Below are 18195 nucleotides of genomic sequence, written 5' to 3' on the forward strand. Positions count from 1 at the left end.
GCCTAATAGTAGTGGGAATGTGGACAGAGCAGGAGACAATGCCGGACACACGTCAGGGGATCAGCAGACGTTACTGAACCCCAGTAACACAGGAACAAGTGTTGATTGTGCAGACGCCACTTCTGAGCAGCAACTGGCGGTGTTGGAGGCCAGGGTAAATACTAGAGCCAGAGTGGAGCCAGAGGCCTAGTTGGAGCACGTTTAAAATCAGTAGTAGTCTACAACAGATATTAAACTTGATGAAATTAGGCTTCAGCCTACACCCTGTTTGACCCTGGGCTCCAACATCGCCAGTTGCTGCTCAGAAGTGTCTTTGGCACGGGTACTCCCTCCTGCCCAGCCTGGTTCCAGCACGCCTGCTGTTTCCGGGTAGTGTCAACGTCACTTTGCCACCAATATGTTGTCCTGTCGTGTTGCGGTCGGGTTAGCCGAGTCTATGGTGCCTGCAGTTTAGGTGCTTCCTATGTGGGCTGCAGGTTCTGGTAATAAAGGCTGGTTCCGTAGTGCCAATAGGACAAGCACCCCCTGTAAGGACTGTGGGTTTCGGTAACTGCGGCAGGCACGCGGCCTTGCAACTTTGTTTTTCATGGGTACCTTCTGCTACACATACAGGGTCCAGCACCGTCAGCTGGTTCTTGGCAGTGCCTTTGGTTGAGGTGCCTCCTTCTCGGTATCAGAGTTCCAGCAACGTCTGCTGGTCCTTGGTAGTGCTCTCTAGCACAGGTACCTCCTGCTTAGTAACCGTGTTCCAGCACCGTCAGCTGGTCCACTGTTGTGCCATTGGCTCTTGTTCCTTCAGCTGCCACTCTGGGTTCCAGCACCCTAAGCTGGTTCTCGGTAGTTCCAATGACTCTTGTAGCTTCTGCCTCCAATCCGGGTTCCAGCACCGTCAGCTGGTTCTTGACAGTGTCTTTGGCACGGGTACTCACTCCTGCCCTGCCTGGGTCCAGCACGCCTGCTGTTTCCGGGTAGTGTCAATGTCACTTTGCCACCAACACAGTTGTGAGTTCATTCTCTGGTTCACCAGTTGTGAGTTCTCCTTCCAGACTCCCTCTGGTGGTAACAGGAGGTAGTGAGGCTGATTTGATCGGTGGAGATCTGCCACATGAGAATGAGGATGACATTGGACCTCAGGAGTCTCAGATCGGATTTAAGACAGCCGACGCCCTATTCACTTGCTGGTGATTCCTTCTGGCTTGTCAGCTCTTGGTTTTCAGCTCTGTTCCAGTCATCTAAAGCTAAGTTTTTTTGCTAATGTTCACACTTGATTTTGTTGGTCTATTTAGTTTTTTGGTGTGGTCAGCCAGCCCCGGCTGGGGGCTGTACTGAATTTCCACTCTTATTTATCAGTATTTTTCCAATTTGCTTTTTGTCCCTTACTAGTTTGGTCACTTTTATCTCTGTCTCAGAATATTTCAGAGTGCTGATATAGTGGGAGAAGTCTAGTGACTTCAGGGTTAATTTTGCTATCAGAAGTGTTGGACATTATTTTTGTAGTTTTTTTTGCAGGTTGCAGACAGTGTCTTTCCTTTCCTTTCCTCTCTAGTTAGTTTGGGCCCCATCTTTTGCTCAGCCTATTTTCCTGCCTTTGTTTGTGCCTTCATCTTGTTTCACCGTCAATACATGTGTGGGGGCTATCTATTCCTTTGGGGTCAGCTCTGGGGCAGTTAGCTTTCCTCTTTTCATGCTTCAGGCTTATTTAGTCCTCCAGCTGTGACAAAGCATCTAGGAACATCATAGGTACGCTCCACGGCTGCTGCTAGTGTGTGGTAGGATCAGGAATCTGCAATCTGCATAGTTACCAACCTCTCTGGTTTTCTGTGACTTAGCTTGTTTTGCTTTTTTCTCCTCGGTGACCCATTCATAACAGAATCACCAGCCATACCGCAGATTCTAGGGTACTCAAAAGCAGGAAAAAGTTGTTAAAAAAAAAGTGTCAGAATCTTTTTTTTTTATATTTTTTTCTCTTTTTTCTCTGGGGCCGTAGGAGGATTTTTTTTTCTTTTTCCTAATGGAGATTAAGCAATTGTCTGATCGTGTGGAGCAGCTGGCTGCTGAAGTGCAGGGAATTTCCACCTACCTCATTCAGTCACATGCTGCTGAACCTAAGATCCCTACTCCTGATGTGTTTTCTGGGGATTGGTCTAAAATTCTGAATTTTAAGAATAATTGTTAATTATTTCTGGCCTTGAAGCCTAACTCATAGGGGAGCTCTGTGAAGCAGGTTAAAATTGTCATCTCCTTGCTGCGCGGCGATCCCCAGGATTGGGCTTTTTCTCTGACACCTGAAAATCCTATTCTGACTAATGTGGATGCATTTTTTCAAGCCTTGGGGTTGTTGTATGATGAACCTAATGCTGTTGATCAAGCTGAGAGAACCCTGTTGGCATTAAACCAGGGTCAGGATTCTGCAGAGTTATACTGTCAAAAATTCCGAAAGTGGGCGGTCCTTACTACATGGAATGACCGTAAAAGATGTTATGGTGGGATTTCCTGTTCCCTCTGGTCTGGATGGCTCTGTGTCATTAGCCATTCAAGTTGATCAGCGTTTACGTGAACGTAAAACTACACAGGAGGCGCTGCCACCTTTTGAACAAACGTCTGAACCTATGCAATGTGATGGGGGTTTTGTCTAGGGCGCAACATCAGGAGTTTAGAAGGCGTAATAAGCTGTGTTTTTTCTGTGGAGACGCCTCTCATATTATTTCTGTCTGCCCAAAACGAGAGAAACGTTTTGCACACACATTTGCTGTGGGCAGTATACAACCTAAGTTTCTTTTGGCAATTACTCTGATCTGCTCCTTATCCACGTTTTCCACGAAGGCTTTTGTGGATTCAGGAGCAGCGTTGAATCTGATGGATTTGGACTTTGCTAAACGTTGTGGTTTATCCATGACGCCTCTGTGGACGCCTATTCCTTTGAGGGGTATTGATGCTACTCCTTTGGCGGAGAATAAACCTCAGTTTTCGACCCAGGTGACAATGCGAGTTGCCCCAGACCACCAAGAAAATTGTAAATTTTTGGTGCTGCATAATTTGCATGATACTATTGTTCTGGGTTTTCCCTGGTTGCAAACTCATAACCTAGTTTTGGATTGGAAATCTGGGTCTGTGGTGAGTTGGGGTTGTCAGTGTGTTCTTAGGGACGCTCCTGTTTTCTCCACCTCTCCTCAGTCTCATGATATTCCTGATTATCTAGCCGATTTTTCTGATGTATTTAGTGAGAGCAAGTCTGCGTCTTTGCCTCCTCATAAGAGTTATGACTGTGCAATTGAGTTGATGCCTGGGTGTAAATTTCCCAAGGGTCGGCTTTTCAACTTATCAGTACCAGAACATGATGCTATGCGATCCTATATTAAGGAGTCAATGGAGAAGGGTCATATTAGACCATACTCGTCACCTTTAGGTGCTGGGTTTTTTTTTGTGGCCAAGAAAGATGGTTCATTAAGTCCGTGTATTGATTATCATTCCCTTAACAAGATGATGGTTAAATATCAGTACCCGTTACCTCTGATGTCTGATTTATTCTCCAGAGTTAAGAGTGCCTGCTGGTTTACTAAGCTTGACCTCAGGGGGGCGTATAATCTTATTCGCATCAAGCACGGGGATGAATGGAAGACGGCGTTTAACACTCCGGAGGGACATTTTGAGTACCTGGTGATGCCTTTTGGGCTCACTAATGCCCCTTCTGTCTTCCAGTCCTTTATGAATGATATTTTCCGTGACTTTGTGGATAAGTTTTTGATCATCTATCTGGATGATATTTTGATCTTTTCTAGTGATTGGGATTCTCATGTGGAACACGTCCGAACTGCGTTCCGGATTTTGAGGGAGAATTCCCTGTTTGTTAAGGGATCGAAATGCCTCTTTGGTGTGCAGAGGATTTCATTTTTGGGATTTATCTTATCTCCATCAACTATTGAAATGGACGCGGCCAAGATACAGGCCATTTATGATTGGGTTCAGCCTACTTCTTTGAAGGCCCTCCAGAAGTTTTTGGGTTTTGCTAATTTCTATCGCAAATTTATAGGTAATTTTTCTGGTATTGTCAAACCACTGACTGATCTGACCAAGAAGGGCGCTGATGTGCTGAATTGGTCTCCTGAGGCTATCTCAGCATTTCAGGAGCTTAAGCAGAGATTTACTTCAGCTCCAGTTTTATGGCAACCTGATGTCTCACTTCCATTTCAGGTGGAGGTAGATGCTTCTGAGATTGGTGCAGGAGCTGTTTTGTCCCAAAAAGACCCTGTGACTTCTAAGATGAATCCCTGTAGCCTTATTTTTCTCGAAAGTTCTCCCCATCTGAGCGCAACTATGACGTGGGGAATCGGGAATTGTTGGCCATGAAGTGGGCATTTGAGAAGTGGAGACATTGGTTGGAGGGAGCTAGACATCAAGTTGTGGTCCTCACCGATCACAAGAATTTGATTTATCTGGAGTCGGCCAAACGCTTGAATCCTAGACAGGCTAGATGGGCCTTGTTTTTCACGCGTTTTAATTTTGTGGTCTCTTTTCTTCCAGGCACTAAGAATATTAAGGCAGACGCCCTTTCTAGGAGTTTCTTTGCCGATTCTCTTAGTGTGACCGAGCCTACTACCATCCTAGGTGAGGGGGTAGTTCTTTCTGCCATTTCGCCCGATTTGAGATGCGCCCTGGAAGAATTTCAGGAGGGTAAACCTGAGCGTTGCCCTATGGGAAACTTGTATTTTCCTGACCAGTGGAGAAAGAGAGTGATATCTGAAATTCATTGCTCCGCAGTGGCTGGTTATCCAGGTATTTTTGGTACCAGAGATTTGGTGAGTCGGTCCTTTTGGTGGCCTGCCTTATCTCGTAACGTCAGGCATTTTATACAGTCCTGTGGGACGTGTTCTCGGTCTAAACCCTGTTCTCGTTCTAGTGGGTTGTTGATGCCCTTGCCGGTGCCCATGAGGCCATGGACCCATATCTCAATGGATTTTATTTCTGATCTTCCTGTCTCTCAGAGAATGACTGTTATCTGGGTGATTTGTGATAGATTTTTGAAGATGGTCCATCTTGTACCACTCCCAAAATTGCCATCTTCCGCTGAGTTGGTGCCCTTGTTTTTACAACAGGTGGTTCGGTTACATGGGATTCCTAAGAACATTGTGCCCGACAGAGGAGTCCAGTTTGTTTCCAGATTCTGGAAAGCCTTTTGTTCCAATCTGGGAATTCAGTTATCCTTCTCCTCCGCGTTTCATCCCCAGACCAATGGACAGACTGAGAGAACAAACCAGACCACGGAGTCTTATTTGAGATGTTTTATATCTGCTGATCAGGATGATTGGGTCTCATTTTTGCCCTTGGCCGAATTCGCACTGAACAATAGAGCTAGTTCTGCCACTTTGATGTCACCTTTTTCTGTAATTTTGGGTTTCATCCTCGATTCTCTTCAGGGCAAGTGGAATCTTCGTCCTGCCCAGGTGTGGACACTGTGGTTAAGAGAATGCAGCAGATATGGGACCAAGTGGTGGATAAGTTGTCACTCTCTCAGGAAAAGGTCCAGTGATTTTCCAACCGGCATAGGACCATTGGTCCCCGGTTTAAAGTGGGTGATATGGTTTGGTTGTCGCCTAAGAATATTCCTATGAAGGTTTCATCTCCTAAATTTAAGCCAAGATTTATTGGTCCTTATAAGATTTTGGAAATTCTTAATCCTGTTTCGTTTCAATTGGCTCTTCCAGTTTCGTTCAAGATCCATAACGTATTTCACAAATCTCTGTTGAAGAGGTTTGTTGAGCCAGTGGTTCCTATGGCAGCACCTCCTGACCCTTTGTTGGTTGAAGGCAATGTGGAATATGAGGTAGAGAAAATATTGGATTCTCGATTGGTTAGACGGAGACTTCAGTATCAGGTCATATGGAAGGGTTATGGTCAGGAGGATAATTCTTGGGTCTCTGCCTCCGATATTCATGCCCATAGATTGGTTCGTGCTTTTCACCGGACCCATCCTGATCGACCGGGTGGCGTGGATGAGGGTTCGGTGACCCTTCCTCAAGGGGGGGTACGGTTGTGAGTTCATTCTCTGGTTCACCAGTTGTGAGTTCTCCTTCCAGACTCCCTCTGGTGGTAACAGGAGGTAGTGAGGCTGATTTGATCGGTGGAGATCTGCCACCTGAGAATGAGGATGACGATTGGACCTCAGGAGTCTCAGATTGGATTTAAGACAGCCGACGCCCTATTCACTTGCTGGTGATTCCTTCTGGCTTGTCAGCTCTTGGTTTTCAGCTCTGTTCCAGTCATCTAAAGCTAAGTTTTTCTGCTAATGTTCACACTTGATTTTGTTGGTCTATTCAGTTTGTTGGTGTGGTCAGCCAGCCCCAGCTGGGGGCTGTGCTGAATTTCCACTCTTATTTATCAGTATTTTTCCAATTTGCTTTTTGTCCCTTACTAGTTTGGTCTCTTTTTGCTCTGTCTCAGAATATTTCAGAGTGCTGATATAGTGGGAGAATTCTAGTGAAGTGTTGGGCATTATTTTTGTAGGGTTTTTTGCAGGTTGCAGACAGTGTCTTTCCTTTCCTTTCCTCTCTAGTTAGTTTGGGCCCCATCGTTTGCTCAGCCTATTTTCCTGCCTCCTTCTCGATATCAGAGTTACAGTAACCTCTGCTGGTCCTTGGTAGTGCTTTGTAGCACAGGTACCTCCTGCTTAGTTACCGTGTTCCAGCACCGTCAGCTGGTCCACAGTTGTGCCATTGGCTCTTGTTCCTTCTGCTGCCCCTCTGGGTTCCAGCACCGTCAGCTGGTCCTCGCTAGTTCCACTTGCTCTTGTTCCTTCTGCTAACCATCCGTGTTCCAGTACCGTCAGCTGGTTCTCAGCAGTTCCTCAGCCTTCTTGTACCTTCTGCTACTTTCCAAGTTCAAGCTTGTGGAAATGGTTTTTGGGTCTCACTCTGGATCTCCCTGACGACGACCCTGAAGATGACGACCCTGAAGACCACACCGAAGAAGACCAAAAAGATGACCCTGAAGAAGATGACCAAGAGAACAAAGACCATGAAGACAACCACCAAGATGCAGAACAACAAGAGACAGAAGACCAAGAAGCAGAAGAAGAAAAAGCAGAAGAACCAAAATCAGAAAAACATTAAGCATAAGACTAAAAATCAGAGCAAAAGATATTATCTAAATTATAAGCTGAAGAAGACTAAGCAGTGTATGGGGGTGAGTCCGTTCCTCCTTGTGGTGCCCCTGGAAAATGCCTGCTGCTGCAGGCCAAACTGAAGGCAGACAAATCCTGTTGTAAATCTTTTGTGACAGGCAGAATGGAAGGTGTAATCTTCAAACTTTTATAGATAACAACTACAGGAATGCCTGTCACAAATAAGAATATGATGAAGAAGAATAGGAAGAAGATGAAGAAGTAGAATATGAAGAAGAATAATCGTTGAATAAGAAGAATATGAATAATGTACAAAGAAGAAGATGAATAAGGTGAAGAAGAAGTTGATGAAAAAGATGCTGCTGCTGAGGATCATGAAGGAGAATGTGTGGGAGAAGTAAAAAAGAAGGTGAAGAGCATGGAAGTAGTGAAACATACATATCTGACAAAATATAAAAGAGGGTAACATAGTCAATATCTTTGTAACTCTGAACGTCTTTAAAAAAAAAATTAATTCCTGCTATTCCATTTGATTGGGCTAAACCTCTATGCCTTTAATGTCTCCTCCACCTCCCCCAATACATTCTACATTATTCTTAGTTGTTTTTCTTCATGTAGAATTAACCTACAAGGAAAGAAAGGGGTTTTTTTTAATTCCGATATTTCGGTCCCATTGACTTAAATGGGACTTCCGGGATCGGAATCGGCGATACCCGATACTTTTTGGACATCGGCCGATTCAATCCGATCCAATATTTCTCAATATCGGATGGTATCGCTCAACACTACTGATGAGCCGTTATGATTCTCCAGTTCATTACGAGTTCATAGACACCAAACATGCCTAGGTTCTTCTTATTTAAATGGTGAAAAAAAATTCCAAACTTTGTTAAAAAAAGAAATTGCTCCCTTTTCCGATACCCCTAGCGTCTCCATTTTTTGTGATCTCGGGTTGAGTGAATGCTTATTTTTTGCGTGCTGAGCTGACATTTTTAATGATACCATTTTGGTGCAGATATGATCTTTTGATCACCCGTTATTGCATTTTAATGCAATGTCGCGGCAACCAAAAAAACGTAATTCTGGCGTTCTGACATTTTTTTAATCACTACACTGTTTAGTGATCAGGTTAATCCTTTTTTATTGATAGGTCAGGCAATTCAAAACAAATTGCATTTTAATGCAATGTCGTGGCATTCAAAAAACAGCTGACATGTCCCGGGAAAGATGTGGGCTCACCGCCGGAGCCCACAAGAAAGGGAGGGAGTCCGACATCGGAGTTCTGTTACGCCCGATGTCAGAAAGGGGTTAAATCTTCCAAAATGCCATCTGGAAAAAGTTTAGTGAAATACAGTATGTTTCTTTGCTCCTAAGACCCTGGTGTTATGGTACTAGGAAGCAGAATAGAAACATTGATGCACTGAAATTCTGCTATGTACAGCATTAACTGTTATCACAGTGGATGATGTATACTGTGCAGGACACTTACTCCTGCTGATGGTTTAACTGTCAGAGGCTACATCATCCTGCTGTGTTTGAGATGAGAGATTGGACATATACTCCATTATGCCCTTCACTTCCTCCCCTCTAATGCGCTTGCCAGAATTTCCAAAGGAGACCAAATAACATTTAATACTACTACTGACGGTACGGTTCCTGATAATACTAGCAGTGTTAGACCTGCTGTTAACAGAAACTACATTTTTATTATTGATATTAGGGTTTTTTCTATTGCCCAATTTTCCCACCCTGGACAAAAAAGCATAATTCTAAATAAAGAGTTCACTATGTAAATACATGCATGGCAAGTACTGTGTTTTGCAGACTATAAGACACTCCAGACCATAAGGCACACCCCAAATTTTGGTGAGGAAAATAGGATGAAAAGTTTATTAAAATTGTGGTGCATCTTATAGTCCTCTTACTCACTGGCTTACGAGGGGGCAGCTGCAGCGGAGCCTAGTCCCAGGAAGGAGGGTCACTCCTGGGACTCAGGAGCCAAAAATATCAATCTGTGCAAGAACCGCCTCCTGCAGCCATTTTTCCTGTGTCCAATGCAGTGAAAAAGATGGGATGTGCTGGGACTCCACTGAAATTTTTTTCATGTCCAGAGCCAGTTGCAGTCTTGCACTGCCGAACACCTCCTCCTCCCTCCCCACCAGCTTCCTGCACAGCCCTTTCTTGGCTGTGACATCCCCCATTAAGCTACAATCAGATTATTAGATGCATTTCCTTTTTCCCTCCAAATTTTGAGAGAAAAAAGTGTGTCATAATAAAAAAGACAGTAATTCAAGGCAAAAGCCAGCAGTATTATTGTGGCACCTACGACTGTTAAATCATACCTCCCAACTTTTGAAGAAGGCAAAAAGGGATAACGGGTGCGGCGTGCTACGCGCGTCACGGCAAATTTTAGACCACACCCCTTGCCACACCCATTTTAGTAGTCACGCCCATATCCACACCCCAACCTCACCCATTTAGCACTGCTGATCACACTGTTTCATAAACAATAATTATAAACAGAAAAAAAAATGGAGCGCTGATGCCCCGCCGCCGCTTCTCTGTCCTCCTGAGGAGTCCCGAACGATTACCTCCTCCTGAGGTGATATGCTATAAGCTGACCGCTGGAAATGAGGTCAGCAGTCATTTCCGGCGGTCAGCTTAGGCCTGTTTCACACATCCGTTTGTCATCATCTGTCAAGATCCGCCGATTTGCAAAAATAAACGGATCCGCCATTTTTCTTGGCGGATCCATTTTTCTCCTCATAGACTTGCATTATCGGCGGATCTTGACGGATGGTTATCCGTTCAATCCGCTATTGTATGGATCCGCCAAGATTTTGCCATCCGCTAAGCGGACAGGACGGAGCATGAAATGTTTTTTTCATGCGCGGATCTGCATTTTGCGCTTGTCCAGGTGATTTAACCCTATATCCCGGCTGCGTAATCTCTCTCTCTCTTTGAAGGATAAAACACGATGTAACAGCAGAATAGTGAGTTCAGCTCTGGAGGTGACTGGAGGATAAGACACAATGTTATAGCAGAATAATGAGTGCAGATTCGGAAGTGACTGGAGGATAAGACACAATGTTACAGCAGAATAACGAGTGCAGATTCGGAGGTGACTGGAGGATAAGACAATGTAACAGCAGAACAGTGACTGCAGCTCTGGGGGTGACTGGAGGATAACACAGGATGCAACAGCAGAATAGTGACTGCAGCTCTGGAGGTGACGGGAGGATAAGACAGGATGTAACAGCAGAATAGTGACTGCAGCTCTGGAGGTGACTGGAGGAAAAGACATGATGTGACAGCAGAATAGTGAGTGCAGCTCTGGAGGTGACTGGAGGATAAGACACGATGTAACAGAATAGTGACTGCAGCTCTGGAGGTGACTGGAGTATAGGGACATGATGTAACAGTAGAATAGTGATTGCAGCTCTGGAGGTGACTGGAGGATAAGACATGATGTAACAGCAGAAAAGTGTCTGCAGCTGTGGAGGTGACTGGAGGATGGAGAGGACACAATGTAACAGCAGATCTCTCTCTCCCCCTCCCTCCTCCATTCCTCGCTCACCCGACTTCCTCCCTATCTTCTCCGCCTCCTCCATTCCTCGCTCACCCGACTTCCTCCCTATCTTCTCCGCCTCCTCCATTCCTCGCTCACCCAACTTCCTCCCTATCTTCTCCACCTCCTCCATTCCTCGCCAGATTGCGGCCCCATATCACGGGATAAATAGCTTCCCGGCCGGGATGGCGGGATACGGCCCCCAAAATCGGGACTATCCTGCGAGAATCGGGAGGGTTGGGACCTATGGTTAAATGCAACTACTCAAAAGATTGGAAAACCATAACCTCTTATTATTTTCAGCTATTATTTTAGACTTTTTATTTATTTAATTGAGATCAGAGCTAACACAATACAGCCGATTTAACACAGTTAAGCAGAAGTGAAGTTTGCCTCATGTTAGTACCATGTCGAATCCCTGCGTGTAATTTCACTCACCCACGCTGCGGTCAGTTTCTCTCTTCCTCATGATCTGCATACTCCCAGTAACACTTCTAGCAGGGCTACCAGCCATGTCCTTAGGGCACGCGCGCTCCCGCCATCTTAAAGGGCCAGCGTATGCACTTGCTATTTCCTCCCCAGCCAATGTTTGTGAGACATTATGTATATATTGCTTCCTCTCCACTGGGGAGGTGTTTGAGCAACCTTCCTGTTTTGCGGTCTAAGTTGAGTAAGGTTGCATACCAGTCCCTGATGCACTCTGGTGCAAATCCTGTCTGCTGCATTCTGGTGCAAATCCTGTCTGCTGCACTCTGGTGCAAGTCCTGCCTGCTGCACTCTGCTGTAAATCCTGCCTGCTGCACTCTGGTCCAAATCCTGCCTGCTGCACTCTGATACAAACACTGCCTGCTGCACTCTGATACAAACTTTGTCTGCTGCACTCTGATACGAACTCTGTCTGCTGCACTCTGATGCAAACACTGCTGCTCTCTGGTGTAAATCCTGCCTGCTGCACTCTGGTCCAAATCTTGCCTGCTGCACGCTGGTCAAAATCCTGCCTGCTGCACTCTGATGCAAACACTGCCTGCTGCACTCTGATACAAACAATGCCTGCTGCACTCTGATACAAACACTGCCTGCTGCACTCTGATACAAACTCTGTCTGCTGCACTCTGGTACAAACTCTGTCTGATGCACTCTGATTCAAACTCAGCCTGCTGCTCCCTCCAGTCAGTCCTCTGGGACCAGCTGCTGCGCATCTGTCCTGGAGTGGTCTGTCCCGGAGTGGCATCTGGCATTCATCAGGAGCCAAGTCTAACTTCACCATCAGAGACTCTAGTGAATAGTCAGGTGTTTGCTTAGCCACGCCCCTCCAGGCTCTCCACGGTCCGTGGCACAGTGGTTCCACAAACCACGTCAGTGACAGCTCATTCCAAAAACATTTACAGTTGCAGTCCTCTCACAGTGCTTTAGCTTCCATCTCGCAGGCAGCCTTTATAGGGGAAGAAGCAGTACTGCAGAGCTGGTATTGAGAGAGGAACTGCAAATTTGCGTGATATGTTTGTAATGAGAAAAGGTTCAACTCTGCTGTACTGTGTTAGTTCTGATCTCCACGTAGAGCTGTTTGTGTTTAAAAGAGCCAAGTGTAAGTAATTACTTGCATCACACTGGTAATGCCTTCTTTCATTTAAATTAAGCTTTGGAGTCAGATTCTCATGTAGATCTCTGTCTGGTCCATAAATCTTCAAATGTGCTGCCAATTCAAGAATGGATCAGAAAACAAATTAATTGAAGGTGGTTTATTTGTCAACATGTTTCAGAGTCAAATCCAACTCCTTCCTCAGGACAACCACATGTGAATTTGGCAACATAACATTCATGCAGTTTAATTAGGAAAAAAATTAAAATAAGAGCGCCAAAACAAAGCTCTAGAAGCTCCTCTATGACATCCATTTCATCTATGAGTGAAAGTGTGGGTTCAAATTTTGAAGGAAGGTATGGCCCTAAAACGAGACAAGTCTATAAAAAATGCATCTACAAGGAAAATGGATAAGGATGGTGTTAAGGTAATTAATTTATCTTCACATTTGTTGACTGAGGCACAAAAGAAATTATTGTTTAAGGGTTTAACTTTTTCACCTTCATTTGATTTAGACCCATTCACAGTCATAAAAGACCTTCATCTTTTTTCAAGAAAATTGATTTTGAAAAGGATGCATTACAGAAGAGAAGCTGATGATGGTATTTTCGATAGAGAGGAACAACAGGCCATAGAAATTTTGGAATCTCTTATGGAGGAAAATACCCCTACAGTAAGTACTGATTTTCCCACAAGGCTGTTCAATAAATCCAAGAAATTTCCTCCTTTGGCTACGGTTCCTGCAGTTGATACTTTTACTAGAATGGTGTCATCTGATATTGAGGACTTGAGGAAAGGTAAAAAAAAGTTTAACAATTTAACTAGGATTGAGAGGGAGGCCTTGCAGCAAGTAAGAGAATGGGATGATGCTGTCTTCAAAATGGCCGACAAAGGGGGGAACATTGTCATTTGGCTAAATGCAATGTATGAGGCCCAGGCATATAAAATTCTTTGCAATTCCATTGAATATAAGCCACTTATAACCCCATGACCAAATTCCAAACAGAATTGGTTGACATTTTGAGGAAGGCATGCGAAGACAACATCATCCCCAAAAAACTTCTGGAGGTTTATGAGAAACTCAGTCCTAGGATGGCCACTTTTTACCTTATCCCTAAGGTGCATGAGGAGCCCTTCAATCCCCCTGGCAGACCCATAGTTTCTGCTATTGAAGGCCTTTGTGAGATTATTTGTGATGTGGTGGAGTATTTCTTGAAACCCTTAGTAGCACAACTCCCATCTTTCATTAAGGACACCACTGCGGTCTTAGGCCATTTGCAGAACTTACAATTGGCAGAAGCAATGTTTTTGGTTACCGACGATGTTGAGGCGTTGTATTCCTCCATTGAACATATAGACGGCTTAAGAGCTGTAGAAAAGTATTTACAGCAAAGTAATTTAAATAGTGTGATGTCATCTTTCATTCTTATATTATTGAAATTCATTTTGACCCACAATGCCTTCATGTTTAATGGAAAAATATTTTTGCAACAGTGGGGTACTGCAATGGAGGCTTCGTGTGCCCCCTCTTATGCAAACTTGTTCATGGGGGCATGGGAGTGGTCGATTTTTCAGGAGGAAGACATCATCAATGTGGATCGGGTCCACAACTGGATCCGCTACATTGATGATACAGTATTTTGTTCATTTGGGAGGGTCCAGATGTGGACCTGCAAGGTTTCATGAGTCATCTTAATGTCAATAACGTAAATATTAAATTGACTTATAAATATGGACGTCAAGTCGATTTTTTTGGATTTGTCAATTGCAGTGCCTCCGAATGGACGTCTTTCCACATCAGTCTACCGTAAACCTACTTCAACGAACTCGTTTTTGCATGCTTCATCCGCTCACCCTAAATCAACAATATCTGGCATTCCCATCGGACAATTTTTACGTGCCAAAAGGATTTGTTCAGATGAGTCACAGTTCGAGGAACAATCAAAAATCCTAAAAAAAGTTTTCAGGACAGAGGCTACGGGAATCGTGTTATTGAAAAAGGTTATAGGAGAGCAAAAAACATGCCAAGGGACCAACTCCTTCATAAAAATTTACCTATCTCCTCTCGAGAAGATGGTGACAATCTGGTAAAGTTTATAACAAACTACAATAGTAGGTGGTTTGATCTCAAAAAGATTTTTGACAAACATTGGAAGATCCTCCTCACTGATTCGACCCTAAAACAATGTTTGCCACCCTCCCCATTATTTGTAGCGAGAAGGGCTCAGAATCTACATGACATGTTGGTACATAGCTCTTATGATGCCAAGGCCAATGAGAGAATAAGAAGAAATCCAGAACGGAAAGGGTTTTTTCCCTGTGGCCTCTGCAAGGTCTGTGCCAATATGAGGAAGGCATTCACCTTCCTCAATTTTGACCAGTCAAGGAAATTTGACATCAGAGCACACATTACATGCTCATCCAAAGGGGTAGTGTACTATGCAGAGTGCCCCTATGGAAAAATCTATATAGGCATGACAAGCCGGGAACTTAGGGTGAGAGTACGGGAACACTGTCTGGACATAGACAAAGCTAAAACTGTAGTTGATGTTACAACTTTAAAAACCCTTCCTAGACATTTCAGGAAACATCACCAATGCAATTCCAGGCTTCTTTCTGTTAGGGGCATTGATGCCATTGATTTGGGTCCTAGAGGGGGTGATCTGTCAAAAATATTGACCAAGAAGGCATGTCAATGGATTTACAGACTAGGTACTTCAACCCCCCAAGGATTAAATGAGAGTGCAGGTTTCAGCGCATATCTTTAATAGCTTTAGGAGTGGGGGGTTTTAATTTAAAATTTTAATTTACAATTTATTTACATTTTCTTTTTTATTTATTTTAGTTACATCTGTTGTGATTTGATCATGTTGACCGTCTGTCTTGTGTCCTTCCTGGAGGATGAAGAATTGGTTCCATATTGGAGGAGTAACCTGTCCATTTGTTCCGGCTGTCTTTTTTTATTTATTTATTTATTTAATTTATTTTTTTATTTTTATTTTGCACTTATTTATTATTTTTTCTGGTAATTAATTATGGTGGTACATTTTTGGTATATATTATTACACTGTCACTTAATGACACATTTACATATATTATTTTTCTATATGCATCATATATTTTTCCAATTATGATCACTTTTTAGAATAATGTTGAATATCGATATTGGCATATTGTCACTTTATATAATTTTTGTATATTGTAATGTGTATGCAATTATTACAATTGTATTGCATTTTAAATGTATATTTGTAAATATGGATGCTTATCGATATGGGTATTCCTTGTCTTATGCACTTTATTAATATTATATAATTATATAAAGGGGTATTCTATTGCACTTAGCACTGTCTACATATCATATGTATACATAGTTATCATATTATTGTCCCAATTTTTATAGTGAACATTTTCTTCAGGTTTGCCCTCCATTTAAGTCCATGAGGTGGAGCGCATGCCGATACACAGGATCGCCGGGGGTTTATGCTGTGATCTATTGTGACTTATGGCTTTCGCATGTCTCTAGTAGGACCGGCGGTATCCGAGCCACATGATCGCTTATTATACCCCTGATTGGCTAGCGAGCTCCATGTGATCTGTGCATGCACCGTCATATGCCTCTTTATACATGGTGTTCAACAGGACCTTCCATTATGTCTGGCGCGGCCATGGATCCAGCGCTCTAACACTAACACAGATGGCACTTGATGAATGACCAATGATGATGTTAGGTTAGGTATTTAAACCGGTAGTGTCCCCTGCCCTGACATGCCTCCAGAAGAAGCAGTGCGAAACACTCGTCGGGGCAGAAGGGACACCCGGGGATTCCCTCCAGATGACATTTAAAGGTATTTTACCAATTTTTTGCTCACCCTGTCTGCAGGTAACGTCGTTTGGGAGATACACATAGGAAGATGTTGCTAGTTGTGGTTTATTTAATATATGTCGGGTCTTGACAATAATATTTAGTATACTACCTTCATTGTGGAGTTTTTCATTCCCCCTCTTTTTGTACCCTTCCATATTTCATACTCGGGTGTGCTTAAATGTCTAGGACAAGTTGCTGTTGTGGGTTTTTTCCATGGACTTTTTCAGTCTCTTTTTTAATGGTTTGACACCTTTCTCATGTATTTATATGTCTTTTGTGCTCCATGTCAATAAAGATGTGTTTTTATCTATTTATACCATTGTGTGGTACCAAATTTTTGATTGTGGTTACCATAAAGTTATCAACATAATATTCATGCAGTTTAAGTAGGAAAAAATTTCAAATAAGAGTGCCAAAACAAAATTAGCGAGGAAAAGGGAATTATCGTATTTTCCGGCATATAAGACGACTGGGCATATAAGACGACCCCCCAAACTTTTCAAGTTAAAATATAAATGTCTTGATCCAGGTTTGATTATGACAGATTTTGCACAAGTAACCTTTTTTTTCCTTTAAGCTGTTGGCTTAAAGTTAGTTTTGCCCCCCGGTGGCCATTAGGGTCATTACACTGTGGTTGTTTTATTTCTAGTTTTGCCCCTGGTGGCCGTTAGGGTCATTGCACTCTGATTACTTTAGTTTAGTTGCCCCCGGTGGCCGCTAGTGTTTTTGCACGTGATTATAAAGCAGGTGTGATTCCCTGGCTCCTACCTATAAAGGAGTAGCAGGTGGTCTCACTCACTGTTGGTGTTTATTGCTCATTTCCAACCAAGTCTGGTGAAGGAAGGAACTACAGAGAGGAGTTCCTGGCAGCTCAGGGGAGCTTGTTATGAATGAGTCACCGTAGGAGGCAAAAGCAGAAATACAAGCTAAGTCCAGAAAACCAGAGAAGTTGGCAACTATCAGATTGCAGACCCCTGAACCTAACAACACAACTAGCAGTAGCCGTGGGGGGTTCCTACGATGCCCTAGACCCCTCGATCACAGCCGGAGAATTACATAGGCCTAAAGAAAGAAAGGGGAAATCTAAACTGCCCCAGAGCAGACCCCAAAGCAATAGGCAGCCCCCAACACATAATGACGGTGAAGCAAGATGAAAATACTAACACAGACAGAAAGATAGATTGAGCAAAGACGGGGCCCAAAACTACCTAGATAGGAAAGGACAGGAAGGCTGCTGTCTGCAATCTGCCAAAACCCTATCAAAGACAAAAGCCAACAAGCTGATATGAAAAAGGCCCTGAAGCAGCTAGGCTTCAAAAACTAAATCAGCACTCAGGTATTTTCAGAAGACAGAGCTAAATGAATTCAGCACACCCCAGCAGGGAATGGCAGAAATCCAGAAAAACAAAGCAAAACAAAGACAAAGCACCAAAGCAAAAGGCCGAGCAGCAAACTTAGCTTTAGAGGAGCAGGAATTCAGACTGGTCTCCAAGGATACCACAGAGAAATCACCCGCAGGGCAGAAGGGCGTCGGCAGCCTTATATCCAGTCAGTAACTCCACTCAGCCAGTCATCATCATCAGCCTCAGGTGTTTGATAATCAGGCTCACTACCTTTCTTTACCAGAAAAGGGAGTTCCTCGGGCCTCAGTAATGAAGGGGAAAATGAACTCACAACAGGAGCTCTGGTGTAATAGCTTCAGGCGGAAGCTGAATTCAGGTGTCAAGCTTCAGGGATGAAGCTGAATTTTGGTCTCGTACTCTGTTGCTGGGAGCAATAGCAACAGAGCAAAGCTAAGTGGTGTTATAGAAATTCGCCCTGCTGGAGGCGGTGTATCCATTCACACGTGACATCACATTATCACCAACCCTAACATTTTTCTCTGGTGAGCCATGGGCCAAGTTCTGACTGGTGAGCAGTTGCTGCTGGTCCTCACTGAGATGAGTGAGGAGCTGAACGATGTGTTTAAGCAGCACCTGCAGCGGAATTATGGGACTGAGACCTACCCTCTGCCTCAACTAGAGGGTCCATTTGCGGCTTTGCCGAAGATGTGCCTTGGAGTC

The 18195-nt window shown here is 43.8% G+C and overlaps 1 protein-coding gene across 2 annotated transcripts in view; it reads left to right on the forward strand.

The window, feature by feature from the left end:
* Window positions 1-16414, forward strand: part of LOC141100711 (uncharacterized) — a 162809-nt gene extending 146395 nt beyond the window's left edge. The window contains exons 2-4 of one of the 2 annotated variants that reach the window (XR_012234748.1): window positions 12780-12937; window positions 14036-14351; window positions 15110-16414. Coding sequence is in view for 1 of the 2 variants with exons in the window: in XM_073589358.1 (XP_073445459.1) it covers window positions 12780-12937; window positions 15110-15124 (173 nt within the window). In the remaining variant the exon portion in view is untranslated. The remainder of the gene's footprint in view (window positions 1-12779; window positions 12938-14035; window positions 14352-15109) is intronic. The other variant, XM_073589358.1, reaches the window with a different exon arrangement.
* Window positions 16415-18195: the final 1781 nt, after the last annotated feature.

This window comes from Dendrobates tinctorius, unplaced genomic scaffold, assembly GCF_039654945.1.
Source record: "Dendrobates tinctorius isolate UK_male_01 unplaced genomic scaffold, ASM3965494v1 ptg000107l, whole genome shotgun sequence".
Lineage (NCBI taxonomy): Eukaryota > Metazoa > Chordata > Amphibia > Anura > Dendrobatidae > Dendrobates > Dendrobates tinctorius.